We start from the raw sequence: 17,282 nt of genomic DNA, 5'->3' as shown, positions 1-17,282 counted from the left end.
CACCCGCCATCATTCTCTCTCCGCCCCATCACCACCATCATTCTCTCTCCGCCCCATCACCACCATCACTCTCTCACCCCCCCGCCCCCGCCCCCGGCCATCACTCTCTTCACCCCCGCCCATCTATCTCTCTTCTCCTCCCCCCCCCTATCCCTCTCCCCAGTTCCAGGCAGTTCGATCAATGAAAACAAGATGGCCACAGCTGTTGGGTCCTGGCCAACATGCGGGTTCAGTGTCAGAGGGTCCCGACACACGCATATGTTTGCAATCAGGTCACACGGTGTGACGTGGCGAACCGTACGCCGTGCACACAGATTGTTTCTGCACGACCTCTGGTTCATTGGCAGCAGTCACTGCGGGCAGTGACTCCACCACAAACACCGTTCCCTAGCCACTGACTCCATCCCTCTCCCCAACTCCTGTGAGGCTGAAGCAGGCTGTTCGCAACCTTGGTGTCATATTTGACTCTGAAATGAGCAAACATATCCGCAGCATAACTAAAACCGCCTATTTCCAACTCCGTAAAATCTCTGCCCTTGCCTCAGCTCATCTGCTGCAGAAGCCCTCATCCATGGCTTTGTTACCTTTAGACTTGACTATTCCAATGCACTCCAGGTTGGTCTCCCACAATTCTACCCTACGTAAACTAGAGGTGATCTAAAACTCGGCTGCCCGTATCAAAGCTCGCACCAAGTTCTGTTCACCCATCACCTCTGTGCTCACTGACCTACACTGGCTCCTGGTTAAGCAATGCCTCGATTTCAAGATTCTTATCCTTGTTTTCAAATCCCTCCATGGCCTTGCCTCTCCCCACTTCTCCGCCAGCCCCACAACCCCCCAAGATGTCTGCGCTCCTCTAATTCTGCCCTCCGGAGCATCCCTGATTATAATCGCTCAACTATTGATGGCCTAGGCCCCAAGCTCTGGAACTCCCTGCAGGAACCTCTCCACCTACTCTTCCCTCCTTCAAGGCGCTCCTTAAAACATTCCTCTTTGACCAAGCTTACTTATTCGGCTCGGTGTCAAATTTTTATCGCATAATAATCCTGTGAAGCGTCTTGGGATGTTTCACTACGTTAAAGGTGCTATATAAATACAAGTTGCTGTTGTTATAGTTGCGCATGCGCAGTCTAAGTGCTTTTTTGGCCATTCACTCCGCAACCCATGGGCTCTGGGAAAAAAGCCAGGAAGGGAGCGGGCTCTGGAAAAAACGGAGTGACTGCTGCCAAAGAACCAGAAGGTACGCAAAAGAATTCTGTGCATAAATGTTAAAAACAATTCAACTTTCAATTTTTATTTTCTTCCTCTTCAGCGGCACAGTTTGTTATTAGTGATCTCTTTTCCCCCATCCCCCTCCCCTGCTTCCCCCTCCACTCCCTCTTTCCTTTCCAACTTCTCTCCCCCTTCCTTCTCTTCCTCCCTCCTTTCCCCCTCCACTTTCTTCTCTCCCCCTTTTCCTCCCTTCCCCACTCCCTTTTCTTCCCTGCCCCCCTTCCCATACCTTCCTAACCCCCTCCTTCTTTTCCTCCCTTCCCCCCTCACCCACCCTCCTTTCCTCTCTCCCTTCCCTCCTCTCTCACCCCCTCCCTCCTTTCCTTCCCCCTCCCTCCTTTCCTTCCCTCGCTCCTTCCCTCTTTACAACAGTGACTCCATTCCAAAAATACTCCATTGGCTGTAAAGCGCTTTGAGACACTCAGTGGTCGTGAAAGGCGCTATATAAATCCAAGTCTTTCTCACTAGCCTGTGGGAAGTCCGTCCAGAACGACCATCCGTTGGCAGCAGGCACTCCAAATCGATCTCAGCGCCCAGGTGCATGCGCAGCGGCGTCTCCACGCAGCTTCCGGTCGTTGGAGCGTGCGCGGTACGCGTCTGCGCAGCTGCTGGTCGTTGGAGCTTGCCCGTTACGGCCGCGCGGAGCTTCTGGTCGTTGGCGGCAGTCACTCCGGACACACGTCACACCGGCAGCTTGCCCACCGACGCTCGCGCGCGGCACGCCGGGACTTGTAGTTTTCCCCTTGCGGTGGCGGGCAGAACTGCATTTCCCGTCGGTCCGTGCGCGCGGCGTATGCGCGGTGAGCGGCGACCAAGGCCTGTTTTTGAGGGGGGGAGGTGGAGCGGCTGGTCCTGAGGCGAGTGAGTGAGTGAGGCTTCAATAGAGGGCGGGCGGGGAGCGGGCGGACCATGGCACCAACAGGCCGGGGAGTTAGTGACTGACTGTGGGGGCCGCCTGCCCGGCGCCTGGCTCATTGTCCTCAGCCTGTCGGGGCCTCCCAGGGACCTGCAGCTCCTGCAGCCTCTGCACCCAAACCCCGCTCACTTTACATCGTGTCCAACCACCGCCAGTTGTGGTGAATCAGCATTGAGGGGCACTCTGCCCCCTTAAAGGGCATTCTCTCTGTTGTGTGGGGAGCGGGGATGGATAATCAGGATTTGGATCCAGCTTTGGGTGTGAGGGAGGGTGTTGTGTGCCGTCTGCCCCACATGCAAAAAAAAGCACGTTGATGTGTTTCAACAAGAAGTGTAAACCATAGGGAAAAATATCAGAAAATGAAGGTGGTGCCCCTTTAAGGTGCCCTGTGGGCACTGGTGCCTGGTGCTGTTGTTGAGGGTGTGATGGTGTGTCGGCCTTTGTCAGTGTGGCACAGCCTTGGTGCTGTGACACCCCTTGTTTGTGTTTGGGAATGTTGCTATGGGCCCTGGTGTAGGTTTTATGTCAATTGTGATGGCTTAATATTCATAATAAGACCGGTGTTTCTATCATATTATAACACAGCAAATATAGCAATATTAGGGCCAGTAAAATCAAATTTTACACTATGGCACAAGGTAGTGCAAGCTTCGAATTATGTAATCCCTTTCTTAGTCAGGAAATTCAGTGTCTAAACTAATACTTGCTGTGCCAGCAAGTTTCACTTCTCCTCAGACAGACTTCATTTGACTCAAACTGTCGGAACTACGCGGTGGTATTGGCACAACGCAGGTACTCCTCAAGTCTAAATCTTGAGCTGATGTCAGTTTGGATGCATTCAGATGTTATTGGTGGTTTCCCCTAGTCCATGTCTCCCTAACTACAAGACTCGTTTCTCCACCTGTCCACCACAGCTCCCTCAGGCACCCGCTTTATGCTCAGTACTGAGAGAAAAAAAGCAGCATCTGTTGGTGCAAACACTGGCACCTGCACAATCGATGTGCGGCTAGTTGTGTGTGGATCAACTGGGCTTGTATTCACTGGAGTTCAGAAGAATGAGAGGGGACCTCATAGAAACATTTAAAATTCTGACGGGGTTAGACAGGTTAGATGCAGGAAGAATGTTCCCAATGTTGGGGAAGTCCAGAACCAGAGGTCACAGTCTAAGGATAAGGGGTAAGCCATTTAGGACCGAGATGCGGAGGAACTTCTTCACCCAGAGAGTGGTGAACCTGTGGAATTCTCTACCACAGAAAGTTGTTGAGGCCAATTCACTAAATATATTCAAAAAGGAGTTAGATGAGGTCCTTACTACTAGGGGGATCAAGGGGTATGGCGAGAAAGCAGGAATGGGGTACTGAAGTTGAATGTTCAGCCATGAACTCATTGAATGGCGGTGCAGGCTAGAAGGGCAGAATGGCCTACTCCTGCACCTATTTTCTATGTTTCTATGCAGAAATGCATGCACCACCAAGGAGTAGTGTACCCAGGCAGCTCCACAAATCTACTCCAGTGGGTTTGAATGCTGAACCTAGACTGTGGTACCAGGGCCTATAAGTGAGCAAGGCTTATGTCCATGAACCTCTTTTTATTGGGAAGAGTCATCCTAGAATTTTTTGCGGATGTAACTAGTAGAGTGGAAAAGGGAGAACCGGTGGATGTGGTGTATTTGGACTTTCAAAAGGCTTTTGAGATTAGTGTGAAAAATTATAGCACATGGTATTGGGGGTAATTAATGTATTGACATGGATAGAGAACTGGTTGGCAGAGAGGAAGTAAAGAGTAGGAATAAGCAGGTCCTTTTTAGAATGTGACTAGTGGGATACCACAAAGTTCAGTGCTGGGACCCCAGCTATTTACAATATACATTAATGATTTAGACAAAGGAATTGAATGTAATATCTCCCAAGTTTGCAGATGACACTAAGCTGGGTGGCGGGGTGAGCTGTGAGGAGGATGCTAAGAAGCTGCAGGGTGACTTGAACAGGTTAGATGAGTGGGCAAATGCATGGCAGATGCAGTATAATGTGGATAAATGTGAGGTTATCCACTTTGGGGGCAAAAACACAAAGGCACAATATTATTTGAATGGTGGCAGATTAGGAAAAGGGGAGGTGCAACGAGATCTGGGTGGCATAGTACATCAGTCATTGAAAGTTGGCATGCAGGTACAGCAGGCAGTGAAGAAGGCAAATGGCATGTTGGCCTTCATAGCGAGAGGAATTGAGTATAGGAGCAGGGAGGTCTTACTGCAGTTGTACAGGGCCTTGGTGAGACCACACCTTCAGTATTGTGTGCAATTTTGGTCTCCTAATCTGAGGAAGGACATTCTTGCTATTGAGGGAGTGCAGCGAAGGTTCACCAGACTGATTCCTGGGATGGCAGGACTGACATATGAAGAAAGACTGGATCAACTAGGCTTATATTCACTGGAATTTAGAAGAATGAGAGGGGATCTCATAGAAACATATAAAATTCTGACGGGATCGGACAGTTAGATGCAGAAAGAATGTTCCCGGTGTTGGGGAAGTCCAGAACCAAGGGTCACAGTCTAAGGATAAGGGGTAAGCCATTTAGGACAGAGATGAGGAGAAACTTCTTCACTCAGAATTGTGAACCTGTGGAATTCTCTACCACAGAAAGTCGTTAAGGCCAGTTCGTTAGATATATTCAAAAGAGAATTAGATGTGACCCTTGCGGCTAAAGGGATCAAAGGGTATGGAGAGAAAGCAGGAATGGGGTACTAAAGTTGCATGATCAGCCATGATCTTATTGAATGGTGGTGCAGGTTCGAAGGGCCGAATGGCCTACTCCTGCACCTATTTTCTATGTTTCTAGTTTTGGAGATGAGAGGAAAAGATCGAAGGTGCTACATGTCTGAATGTCATTGAGCACAACAGCGTGATGGTCTCGATTGCTCTCGCAAAGAGCTACAAAAGCACATTGGGTCTAATGGCCTCCGGTGCTATAAACTTGTAAAGTAATAACCTAGTTCTGCAATGCAAGTAATGCCAGTGTGTTATGGGTTTATTGACACAAGGAGGACGGTTTACATGGGCGGTTATATTACTTTGTAAAGATTTGCTTTTGACATGGGTTTTTTGGATGGAGCTGTTTGGAAAACACTTTTGATGAGTCAGTTTGATCTGCAAACTTATGAACAGAAATAGAACGCTGACTAATTGCAAGCCTAACTGTGAATATTTCCGCTTACTTAAATCTATTTAATATTCCAGGCTCCTTCGCAGCGTGAAAAAGAGAGGTGCTTCTGCAACGCTATTTTATTTCTTTCTCCCTCAGTTTCTGAAAGCATTCATTCACTTGAGTTAGAAAGAAAGACTTGCATTTATATAGCGCCTCTCATGACCTCAGGATGTCCCAAAGCACTTTACAACCAAAGAAGTACTTTTGGAGTGCAGTCACAGTTGAAATGTGGCAGCCAATTTGCGCACAGCAAGCTCCCACACACCACAACGAGGTCGAACTCCCCTTGCTCCTCAACACTCACACTTTCCAGCTGTGTCACTGCCGAGCAATCATCTGACTTGACACAGACCCAAGCTCGAACCTTGGAACTGCCTGCTTTATATGACTGTCAAACGTGCCATCATTAACGCACTTTTAGAAAGCCCACCCTGTACCCTGTTCTTGCAAATTACCGTCTTATCACTGCGAAATGAATGTAACCCACAGAGAGGGAGGGGAATGAGTTGCCAATGTGTGGGGTGGCACTGGCCTGGCGTCTAATTGTGCTTCAATATGTTTTATAGATAGTTCAGACTCCATGTACACACACGGTGCTGTTACCACAATAATGGAACGAGCTTTGGAGATTTAAGAATTGAAATCTGTGTGGGCTGAGGCTGATCGACAAAGTAAAGTTCTGACCACATGTTATACAGAAAGCCACTTTGTTGTGACATGACAAGAAGCTAATCATCTGAATGATTGCACCCCTCCCTAGCTCTGTGCTGCATGCGTTTAAAATGCTTGTGAAATCCACCTCTGCCCTCCCTGCCTGATTGGCATCATTAATGGGTACAGTGGGTGGCCTGCAGCTATACTGCCAGGCATGAGGTCACCGTGGTGCTCCATTAGTGTCCTTCCAACTAGAAAGTGTGTTTGAGCATTCGGGAGACCCCCATCCCCATGCAGCCTAGTCTGCGTTTAATTTGAATCTTAATTTGAATTATAATCACACTTAAATCGCCTCCTGTGTTTTATTCAAATTGTTTATTTCATGCTGCTGGATGGCCGACTCCTGCTCCTATTTCTTATACTCCTCCGGTACTTACTCTCGCCTTCTGTCTTGTATCAGTCAGCAGTTATTGGTCATTGTATCTCTTTCCTCTTTTTCTTTATCCGACGCTCGTTCATGCCCCCTGCAATCTATGCACAAAAATGGCCCTGTGACCACACTAATGGAATTGAGATTTGAAATTGGAGTGAGCTGGGGCTGATCAACAAGGGGTTAATAAGCAAAGTACTGGACCCATGTTACATGAAAGCCACTTTGTTGTTGCTTGACACAACCCGCCCGAGATCCTGTGCTGTTTGCTTTAAAAATGCTCGGCAGGGGCAAGAGGTCAGTTGAGCGAACTTTTCCAGTTCTGACGAAGGGCCATCGACCCGAAACGTTAACTCTGTTTCTCTCCACAGATGCTGCCTGACCCGCTGAGTATTTCCAGCATTTTCTGCTTTAATTTCAGATTTCAGCATCCGCAGTATTTTGCTTTTGTATGAGGTCAGTTGAGTAATTTTTTTTGTGTCTCCCTCTCCCTTCCTCCCTCCGCTCGACACCCACTCCAGTGCAGGTGGTCTGTGTCATCCTCATCACAGGCAGTCCCTTGGAATCGAGGAAGACTTGCTTCCACTCTTAAAATGAATCCTTAGGTGACTGAACAGTCCAATACGAGAACCACAGTCCCTGTCACAGGTGGGACAGATAGTTGTTGAAGGAAGGGGAGGGTGGGACTGATTTGCCGCACGCTCTTTCCGCTGCCTGCGCTTGATTCTGCATGCTCTCGGCGATGAGACTCGAGGTGCTCAGCGCCCTCCCGGATGCACTTTTTCCACTTAGGGCAGTCTTTGGCAAGGGACTCCCAGGTGACAGTGGGGATGTTGCACTTTATCAGGGAGGCTTTGAGGGTGTCCTTGTAACGTTTCCTCTGCCCACCTTTAGCTCGTAACTGACGTGGCAATGTCACTCCTCTCCTCAGGTGTCTCAGCTGGCTGCTCGCTCCCACGATGAGATGCTGGTGTGAAAGTGCTGTTGCTATGGTGTACAGTTGATGCAGCTCTGGCCATGGCTGACAGCGTTAGGATGTTCCTTCTGGATGTAGTTAAGGTGAGTGACCTCCATTTGGTTAAAAAAAGACTTGCATTTACATCGCGTCTTTCACGACCACCGGACATCTCAAAGCACTTTACAGCCGATGAAGTACTTTTTGGAGTGCAGTCACTGTTGTAATGTGAGAAACGTGGCAGCCCAATTTGCACCCAGCAAGCTCCCACAAACAGCAATGTGATAATGACCAGATAATCTGTTTTTGTTGTTGATTGAGGGATAAATATTGGCCAGGACACCGGGCATAACTCCCCTGCTCTTCTTCGAAATAGGGCCATGGAATCTTTTACGTCCACCTGAGAGGGCAGACGGGGCCTCAGTTTAACGTCTCATCCGAAAGACGGCACATCCGACAGTGCAGCACTCCCTCAGTACTACACTGGAGTTTCAGCTGAGATTTTAATCATTAGGATCGTTCTGACACACCAGGTCCAGAGCTAAACTCCACACAGGCAAACCTGCAGATAGAAACATAGAAAATAAGTGCAGGGGTAGGCCATTCGGCCCTTCGAGCCTGCACCACCATTCAGTGAGTTCATGGCTGAACATGCAACTTCAGTACCCCATTCCTACTTTCTCGCCATACCCCTTGATCCCCTGAGTAGTAAGGACTACATCTAACTCCTTTTTGAATATATTTAGTGAATGGTGGCAGATCAAATCTGACCCTAATAAGAGAAACGTCAAGCTGCAATTCCAAATCCCAGTTTTATCTACAGCTTGGCTTGGGCTAATTGGCTACAATGGAAGTCCATTTTGAAGACAGTGTTCAGTGTACTTTCTATCTAGATCTGTATGGATCTTAAGGGATATGGGGATAGTGGAGGAAAGTAGAGTTGAGGTAGAAGATTAGCTATGATCTCATTGAATGACGGAGCAGGCTCGAGGGGCCGAATGGCCAACTCCTGTTCCTAATTCTTTTGTTCTCATCAATATCTTAAATTTACTGACAAAATTGTATTCCTGTATTCAGCCCCCACCCACCCCGCCCCTCCTTTCCCAATAGCTGAGGGTTTTGCTTTTTTCATGAGTCGATATAGAAATCTACAGAAAGCTGCCATGTCTCTTTCTGGGATCTGAAGACTGTGTGTGCATGTTTGAAGTAGTTTCCTGTCTCCTGAGGGTTGTCAGTATCTAGTTCCACTCTATAACACAAAGGCGTCTGAAGTGGACAGCAGTCCACTGGCATGGTGGACACTGCACAGAGGTGGAAAGTTTTTTCATGTCAGGCATATTTTCTCCACTTTCTCGCTATTTCGATGTGTACGTTGCCAATATGTTAAGTTCACAGTGACATCTCTCCTTGAGTGGGTTGTGTCTCAGTGGGGTGTGTTCGGAGCCTTCTGGTTCAGAAACAAAGAGCAAACTTGCATTTATATAGCGCCTTTCACATTCTCAGAGTGAGACAAAATTCTTCACAGCCAGTCAATTACTTTGAAAAATAGTCAGTGTTACATAGGCAGCCAATGTGTCCGCAGGATGAACCCACAAACAGCAAATGAGACAAATCAGTTGAGCTATTTTTGTTGGTGATGTTGCTTGAGGTAAGAATATTGACCAAGACACCAGAGAACTCGCCGCTCTCTGGGTAGGGCCATGGGCATCTTGCACATTCCATCTGAGCAGGCAGACAAGACAGGGCCTCGGTTAACACCTCACCTGAGAAACGGCACGCCCCGGTACTGCACTGAAATGTCCACCTACACGAACCACTGAAAGTTAACATGCAGGTACAGCAAGCAATTAAGAAAGCAAATGGTATGTTGGCCTTTATTACAAAAGGATTTGAGTATAAGAGTAAAGACATCTCACTTCAATTATACAGGGCCCTGGTGAGACCGCACCTGGAGTATTGTGTACAGTTTTGGTCTCCTAACCTAAGGAAGGATATACTTGCCATAGAGGGAGTGTAACGAAGGTTCACCAGACTGATTCTTGGGATGGGGAGGATTGTCCTATGAGGAGAGATTGAGCAGACTAGGCCTATATTCTCTAGAGTTTAGAAGAATGAGAGGGGATCTCATTGAAACATTCAAAATTCTTACAGGGCTTGACAGGGTAGATGCAGGGAGGCTGGGGAGTCTAGAACCAGGGTTCACAGTCTCAGAATAATGGGTCGGCCATTTAGGACTAAGATGAGGAGAAAATTCTTCATTCAGAGGGTGGTGAATCTTTCAAATTATCTACCCCAGAGGGCTGTGGAGGCTCAGTTGTTGAGGATGGAATGTGCGAGTGTGTGAGAGAGAGAGACTGAGCGCGCGAGTGTGAGCGAGAGAGACTGCGCGCGCAAGTGTGAGAGAGAGAGAGACTGCGCGCGCGAGTGTGTGAGAGAGAGACTGCGCGCGCGAGTGTGTGAGAGAGAGACAGATTGCGCGCGAGAGAGACTGCGAGTGTGAGAGAGACTGCACGCGCGAGTGTGTGAGAGAGAGACTGCGCGCGCGAGTGTGTGAGAGAGAGACTGCGCGCGCGAGTGTGTGAGAGAGAGACTGCGCGCGCGAGTGTGTGAGAGAGAGACTGCGCGCGCGAGTGTGTGAGAGAGAGACTGCGCGCGCGAGTGTGAGAGAGAGACAGATTGCGCGCGTGAGTGTGTGAGAGAGACAGATTGCGCGCGCGAGTGTGAGCGAGAGAGACTGCGCGCGCGAGTGTGTGAGTGTGAGAGAGACTGTGCGCGCGAGTGTGAGAGAGACTGCGCGCGCGAGTGTGAAAGAGAGAAACTGCGAGTGTGTGAGAGAGACTGCACGCGCGAGTGTGTGAGAGAGAGACAGATTGCGCGCGCGAGTGTGAGCGAGAGAGACTGCGCGCGCGAGTGTGTGAGAGAGAGAGACTGCACGCGCGAGTGTGAGAGAGACTGCGCGCGCGAGTGTGAAAGAGAGAAACTGCGAGTGTGAGAGAGAGACTGCGCGCGCGAGTGTGAGAGAGACTGCGCGCGCGAGTGTGAAAGAGAGAAACTGCGAGTGTGAGAGAGAGACTGCGCGCGCGAGTGTGTGAGAGAGAGAGACTGCGCGCGCGAGTGTGAAAGAGAGAAACTGCGAGTGTGTGAGAGAGACTGCGCGCACGAGTGTGTGAGAGAGAGAGACTGCACGCGCGAGTGTGAGCGAGAGAAACTGCGCGCGCGAGTGTGAAAGAGAGAAACTGCGAGTGTGTGAGAGAGACTGCACGCGCGAGTGTGTGAGAGAGAGACAGATTGCGCGCGCGATTGTGAGCGAGAGAGACTGCGCGCGCGCGAGTGTGTGGGAGAGAGAGAGACTGCGCGCGCGAGTGTGAGAGAGACTGCGCGCGCGAGTGTGAAAGAGAGAAACTGCGAGTGTGAGAGAGAGACTGCGCGCACGAGTGTGTGAGAGAGAGAGACTGCACGCGCGAGTGTGAGCGAGAGAGACTGTGCGCGCGAGTGTGTGAGAGAGAGAGAGAGACTGCGCGCGCGAGTGTGAGCGAGAGAGACTGCGCGCGCGAGTGTGTGAGAGAGAGAGAGACTGTGCGCGCGAGTGTGTGAGAGAGAGACTGCGCGCGCGAGTGTGTGAGAGAGAGAGAGAGACTGCGCGCGCGAGTGTGTGAGAGAGAGAGAGAGAGACTGCGCGCGCGAGTGTGTGAGAGAGAGAGAGAGAGACTGCGCGCGCGAGTGTGTGAGAGAGAGACTGCGCGCGCGAGTGTGTGAGAGAGAGAGAGACTGCGCGCGCGAGTGTGTGAGAGAGAGAGAGAGAGACCGCGCGCGAGTGTGTGAGAGAGAGAGAGAGAGACTGCGCGCGCGAGTGTGTGAGAGAGAGACTGCGCGCGCGAGTGTGTGAGAGAGACTGCGCGCGCGAGTGTGAAAGAGAGAAACTGCGAGTGTGTGAGAGAGACTGCACGCGCGAGTGTGTGAGAGAGAGACAGATTGCGCGCGCGATTGTGAGCGAGAGAGACTGCGCGCGCGCGAGTGTGTGGGAGAGAGAGAGACTGCGCGCGCGAGTGTGAGAGAGACTGCGCGTGCGAGTGTGAAAGAGAGAAACTGCGAGTGTGAGAGAGAGACTGCGCGCGCGAGTGTGTGAGAGAGAGAGACTGCACGCGCGAGTGTGAGCGAGAGAGACTGCGCGCGCTGTGTGTGAGAGAGAGAGAGACTGTGCGCGCGAGTGTGAGCGAGAGAGACTGCGCGCGCGAGTGTGTGAGAGAGAGAGAGACTGCGCGCGCGCGAGTGTGTGAGAGAGAGACTGCGCGCGCGAGTGTGTGAGAGAGAGACTGCGCGCGCGAGTGTGTGAGAGAGAGACTGCGCGCGCGAGTGTGAGAGAGAGACAGATTGCGCGCGCGAGTGTGTGAGAGAGACAGATTGCGCGCGCGAGTGTGAGCGAGAGAGACTGCGCGCGCGAGTGTGTGAGTGTGAGAGAGACTGCGCGCGCGAGTGTGAGAGAGACTGCGCGCGCGAGTGTGAAAGAGAGAAACTGCGAGTGTGAGAGAGACTGCACGCGCGAGTGTGTGAGAGAGAGACAGATTGCGCGCGCGAGTGTGAGCGAGAGAGACTGCGCGCGCGAGTGTGTGAGAGAGAGAGACTGCGCGCGCGAGTGTGAGAGAGACTGCGCGCGCGAGTGTGAAAGAGAGAAACTGCGAGTGTGAGAGAGAGACTGCGCGCGCGAGTGTGTGAGAGAGAGAGACTGCGCGCGCGAGTGTGAAAGAGAGAAACTGCGAGTGTGAGAGAGAGACTGCGCGCGCGAGTGTGTGAGAGAGAGAGACTGCGCGCGCGAGTGTGAAAGAGAGAGACTGCGCGCGCGAGTGTGTGAGAGAGAGAGACTGCACGCGCGAGTGTGAGCGAGAGAGACTGCGCGCGCGAGTGTGAAAGAGAGAAACTGCGAGTGTGTGAGAGAGACTGCACGCGCGAGTGTGTGAGAGAGAGACAGATTGCGGCGCGCGATTGTGAGCGAGAGAGACTGCGCGCGCGAGTGTGTGAGGGAGAGAGACTGCGCGCGCGAGTGTGTGAGGGAGAGAGACTGCGCGCGCGAGTGTGAAAGAGAGAAACTGCGAGTGTGAGAGAGAGACTGCGCGCGCGAGTGTGTGAGAGAGAGAGACTGCGCGCGCGAGTGTGTGAGAGAGAGAGAGACTGCGAGTGTGTGAGAGTGAGAATGAGCAAATACAAATGAGCAGTGTTTGGAAAGCAATTGTTAGCAACAGAATTTTAAATCCCGTGACAGCGGTTTCCCGTTGGTTCCATGTACGGATAATCGAGAGTTGCCTGTATTAAGGGAATCAAGGAATGTGGGGATAGTGCAGGAAAGAGGAATTGAGGTCGAAGATCAGCCATCATCTTATTGAATGGCGGAGCAGGCTCGAGGGGCCGAATGGCCGACGACTCCTATTTCTTATGTTCTTGTACATTACGTGAGCAAGTCTCTGGAATGGGGTTTGCTCCCACAGCCTGCTAACCCAGAGCAGCCATTCTGCCTGGACAGTGAATGTTTGAGCTTTCCCACAATTGTCCCTGATCCTGTCTTCACCTAGCAGGGGGATACATGCACATTTTAATTCCCTTACTACTGGATCACAAATTCAATCAGCTGAGACGGGGATCAAATCTGGGACATTCCTACTGTTCTCAGCCGGTTACCACGTTGCTCCCTGTCGATAAGATTTAACTTGATAGGATTTTCAAAGTGGCCAAAATGTTTGCGAGAGGTGAAGGCTGTTTGACATAAAGATACACGGGGATGCTTTGGTAGTACATAAAAATATAAGAAATAGGAACAGGAGTAGGTCATACGGCCCCTCGAGCCTGCCCCGCCGTTTAAGGCCATCATGGCTGATCCGATCATGGACTCCGGTCTACTTCCCGACCCGCTCCCCGTAACCCCTTATTCCCTTATTAGTTAAGAAACTGTCTATCTCTGCCTTAAATATATTCAATGTTCCGGCTTCCACAGCTCTTTGAGGCAGCGAATTCCACTGAAGTACCTTCCCTGTTTATCAGTTATGTAGTTGTTCATTTCAGTTTATCCGTATTGTCCGAGATTTTTGATACTTATCCCTGCTCTGATTTGCCAGTTTGCGTGAATTCCCAAAATGTTGCTGTTTTTCTTCAGCGCTACATCTTTCGCCCTGGGGTGACACAGCGAGACACCACACGATGCATTTAGTATTGCGGGAGGGGGGCAAGCTACTGATCACATCTTTGGTTTGAAAGGCTCCCTCGTTGAGGGACAGAGAAGTTCTAAGCGCCCCACAGCTCACGTAGCCCACCTGCTTTTATTTCAGGGGATAAAGGATTCCGTCTTTGGAATACGGACCATCTCCAAGCTCGATGAGCGGATTCACCAGAAGCGGGAGGAGCAAAGGAGGAAGAAGGAGCAGCGCAGCGTCCTGGCGCACCGGAGGGCCCAGATTGAGGACAAGAAAGAAGAGAAGTGAGTGGATGCTGGCTGCCCGATAGCAGGGACATTAAATACTGAATGAGCAAGAGGCCGGCAATAGTATTTGCCGGAGGTGGGGATGGGTGGGAGGAAGGGGGGGTGGGGGGGGGGGTGTGTGTGTGGGGGGGCAGGGGGTGTGTGTGTGGGGGGGCAGGGGTTGGGTGTTGGGGGGGGGGGGGGGGTGGCTGGAGGAGATTACAGAGATAGGGAGGGGCGAGGCCATGGAGGGATTTGAAAATAAGGATGAAAATTTTGAAATCGAGGCGTTGCTTAACCAGAAGGCAATATGGGTCAGCGAGCACAGGGTAATCTTTGTATTGTCAGCAAACTTGGCTACATTACACTCAGTCCCTTCTTCCAAGTCGTTAATATAGATTGTAAATAGTTGGGGTCCCAGCACTGATCCCTGCGGTACCCCATTAGTTACTGGTTGCCAACTAGAGAATGAACCATTTATCCTGACTCTCTGTTCTCTGTTAGTTAGCCAATCCTCTATTTCAAATGTGTGAGCTCTTATAATTTCATCTCATTAAATCTGGATAAAAACAGGCATTCTCTTATTTTTCATAATTTCACTGCCTACAAACGACAGTAACAAGACGGTATTTTTCAAACATTTTATCATTCACCTAAAATGCCTAATTGCAGTATCAAAGGATTGGAGTGTATTATAATCTCTGAGAATGCTGAAGCATTATCAAAATATACAATCTGCATTGATTTCCTTTAAATAAAGCATGGGCATTGTAGATAACAAAAGCATGGCTGTTTAAGTTGACAAGTTAGGTGCTATGTAGAGTCTTTAAATGAGCTTAAGCTTTGCATATGAGAGAAAATATAAATCAATGTGCCAAAAAAAAAATGACATTTCAAAATTGATTAAATTCCTAACTAAATAATTTACTTTGGGAATGTGAATGCTGTTACTCCTGTATGGCGCTCCTTATATGACACTTTCATGTCTGTTACATACTAGATTGTAGCAAATGTTTTCTGTTTGTGCTAATCATATAGAACAGTTGTTTATGGTAGAGTGAACTGAATGCATTTCTTTCCTCTTGTTTCGCACAGAATATATTCTTTACTATAGTTTATCTTAATAACAGTCTGCAGAACTTATTGTAGTTATAAAATAGAAATAACATTTTGAATACTTTGTGCACTCACGAAAAGAATGTGGTTATGCGTTTCTGTCTGTCTTTTCAATATTTGTTCTAATAATGTAGTGATGAACATAGTAATCCTGGAACAATCAAATATATTGCAGTAAGGTGTGAACATCTGACTACTGCATGTTGCAAAGGATGCAGAGTGCCGATATTCCAACCTTCTTGCCAAATGGGCTGTTTCATTGGTTTCCTGTCTATTTCAGTTCTTCCACTCCCTTAACCCCAGGACAAACTGGCCTCTAGGCTGCTTGTTCGGGGTTCGTGATGAAAAGTCACCTACAGTTTCACTAATGTAGGCATGCCTCCTGCAGGCAGATCTATTATCTGCCAACTCTCTGTAAACCAGAGTAGGCTGTACTGTTTTCAGTGCTACAATGCAATTCATTCACTCTCAGCTTTAGAGTGACCTTGATTTGAGTGACCAAATCTTCCAGCAACAAGGTGTTAGCACCTTACTGTAATGTATTGGATTGCTTCAAGATTACACTATTAATTAATAGTGTCAAAGAAAACAATCAGAGGTAGACAGAAAATCTTAATTTACTATTTTCGTTCATGTGAATTCTCATAAAATATTAAAAACATTATTTTGCAAATAACTACCAGGCTAAGGAAGCTGGGTTTGCAGCAGTAACTGGAGACTGATTTTTTTTGCTGCTATTTGCTAGTACTAGCAGTCTCTACTGGAAGTGACTTTTCCCTATTCCACCACTCACTTTGTAGGTGTTGGTGGACCCAAAACAGCAGTATTAAAGTGGTCTGCACCAGGAACCTAGTGCGACATCAATGCTGCAAAGGGTATGAATGTGGCACAAAATTCCATGTACAACAGTGAAGTGAGGTGAAACAGCTTGAAGCTGATTTCATTGGGAAGTCAGCTGTTTGCACATGAGTCAGCAGAGTCATTTCTAATCCAGAACAGATGCTTGAACGCAATATGTGAATGACACAATGGTGTTTATTGTATTTGGGAATGCTTTAAAATCATCTAATTTATGCGTAGACTTTGATAGGCCGATAAGGTAAAATGTTCACATATGAACTGAACATGTTCGGACTACATTCCTGTGCACTATTTAAAGCCTGCATAAAGGTGTGCACACAGGAATTGATTTGGAGGTGCTTTCCTCTCATTTCTATTTTGTTACACGATCTATGTGTTTATTTTTAATTAACACAGAGGGGGGTTAATTTTAAGCCAACCCACGCTGGACAGATGGGGGTTAAATTGGTAAAAATGTGAAACCCAACCCGAACCCGCTGTGAACACGCCCTACTTTCAGTTTGACCGCGGCAGGTTGGGGTTGTGCGAGTAACCTGCTTTAGAAAGGCGGATCAGTGTTTATAATATTTAACTGAGGCTCCATTCCTCAGATTTTAGGAGCCATTTGAATTTAATGGTTGCGGCTGGGTTTCCCGCGGCCTGGGAAACTGGGCAACTGAAGGGAGGCAGGGGCTGCCAGAACTAGCAGATAATTGCTTTTCTAGCACTGTTTGTGGGCCAGGTGGAGCAGGAGTGTTTCTCTGCATCCCCTTCAAGCAAACCTTCTGCTGTGATCTCTTCCTCCTTCCCCACACTCAGCCAATTTCCCCCTTGCGATCTCTCCCTCCGCCGCGCTCTGAGCTCCCACCCACTACCCCCGATCTTTTACGATAGCCGGGGACTGTCCATAGCTGTCTCCAGCCGTGGCCACCTATGCAGGCTTTCCCCTGGGGCAGCCGGTGAGCCTATCAATCTGTCTGGCTGCCAGGCGGGAAATGGCGTAAATAAATTCTACTGATGTCCTCCCGTTTAATTCGGCAGGACCTCCGCCTTCCTGGTATTTCCGGCTTTGCCAGTTGCAGACAAGTGCCTTCGCTCTCTCCCTACCTCTCAGTTAATATTGGGGCCTTAGTTTCAGTGATTAATCACATTTTGACATTGATTACTAGCTCTTTTTAAACCAATTGGACTGGATTTTAGGCTTTGCTGTTTTCGGGGTGGTGATGGCAACTGGGCGGGAAAGTTAGCGGCCGTGAATAGTTTGCGCTTTAGTAAGTATTTAGCACTTAATTTCTAAATGTTATTGCGCCATTTCGATACTCTATACTTTGTAATGTTGGATGCTAGTTGATCTCCCATAGGTTGTGAGAAGGTCGGGGCGGATGAGTGGCGAGTGTTTGTGGCGAGATACGGTGAATGTTTATGGCCGAGGAGCGGTGAGAGATCGTGG

The 17,282-nt window shown here is 49.2% G+C and overlaps 1 protein-coding gene across 6 annotated transcripts in view; it reads left to right on the top strand.

Moving 5' to 3' along the window:
* The first annotated feature begins 2,042 nt into the window (after positions 1-2,042).
* Positions 2,043-17,282, top strand: part of ei24 (EI24 autophagy associated transmembrane protein) — a 46,125-nt gene continuing 30,885 nt past the window's right edge. For 2 of the 6 annotated variants that reach the window (XM_070870155.1, XM_070870150.1), the window contains exons 1-3: positions 2,054-2,133; positions 7,408-7,535; positions 13,746-13,894. In XM_070870155.1, coding sequence (XP_070726256.1) covers positions 7,494-7,535; positions 13,746-13,894 — 191 coding nt within the window. In that variant the 5' untranslated portion in view covers positions 2,054-2,133; positions 7,408-7,493. Of the gene's footprint in view, positions 2,138-2,903; positions 2,981-7,407; positions 7,536-13,745; positions 13,895-17,282 lie in introns of those variants that run through there. The other 4 variants (XM_070870151.1, XM_070870152.1, XM_070870154.1 and 1 more) reach the window with 4 other exon arrangements.

This window comes from Pristiophorus japonicus, unplaced genomic scaffold (assembly GCF_044704955.1).
Source record: "Pristiophorus japonicus isolate sPriJap1 unplaced genomic scaffold, sPriJap1.hap1 HAP1_SCAFFOLD_1173, whole genome shotgun sequence".
Taxonomy (NCBI): domain Eukaryota; kingdom Metazoa; phylum Chordata; class Chondrichthyes; family Pristiophoridae; genus Pristiophorus; species Pristiophorus japonicus.
The sequence above is the reverse complement of the archived record's forward strand: the minus strand, read 5'-3'. Positions and strand labels throughout refer to the sequence as shown.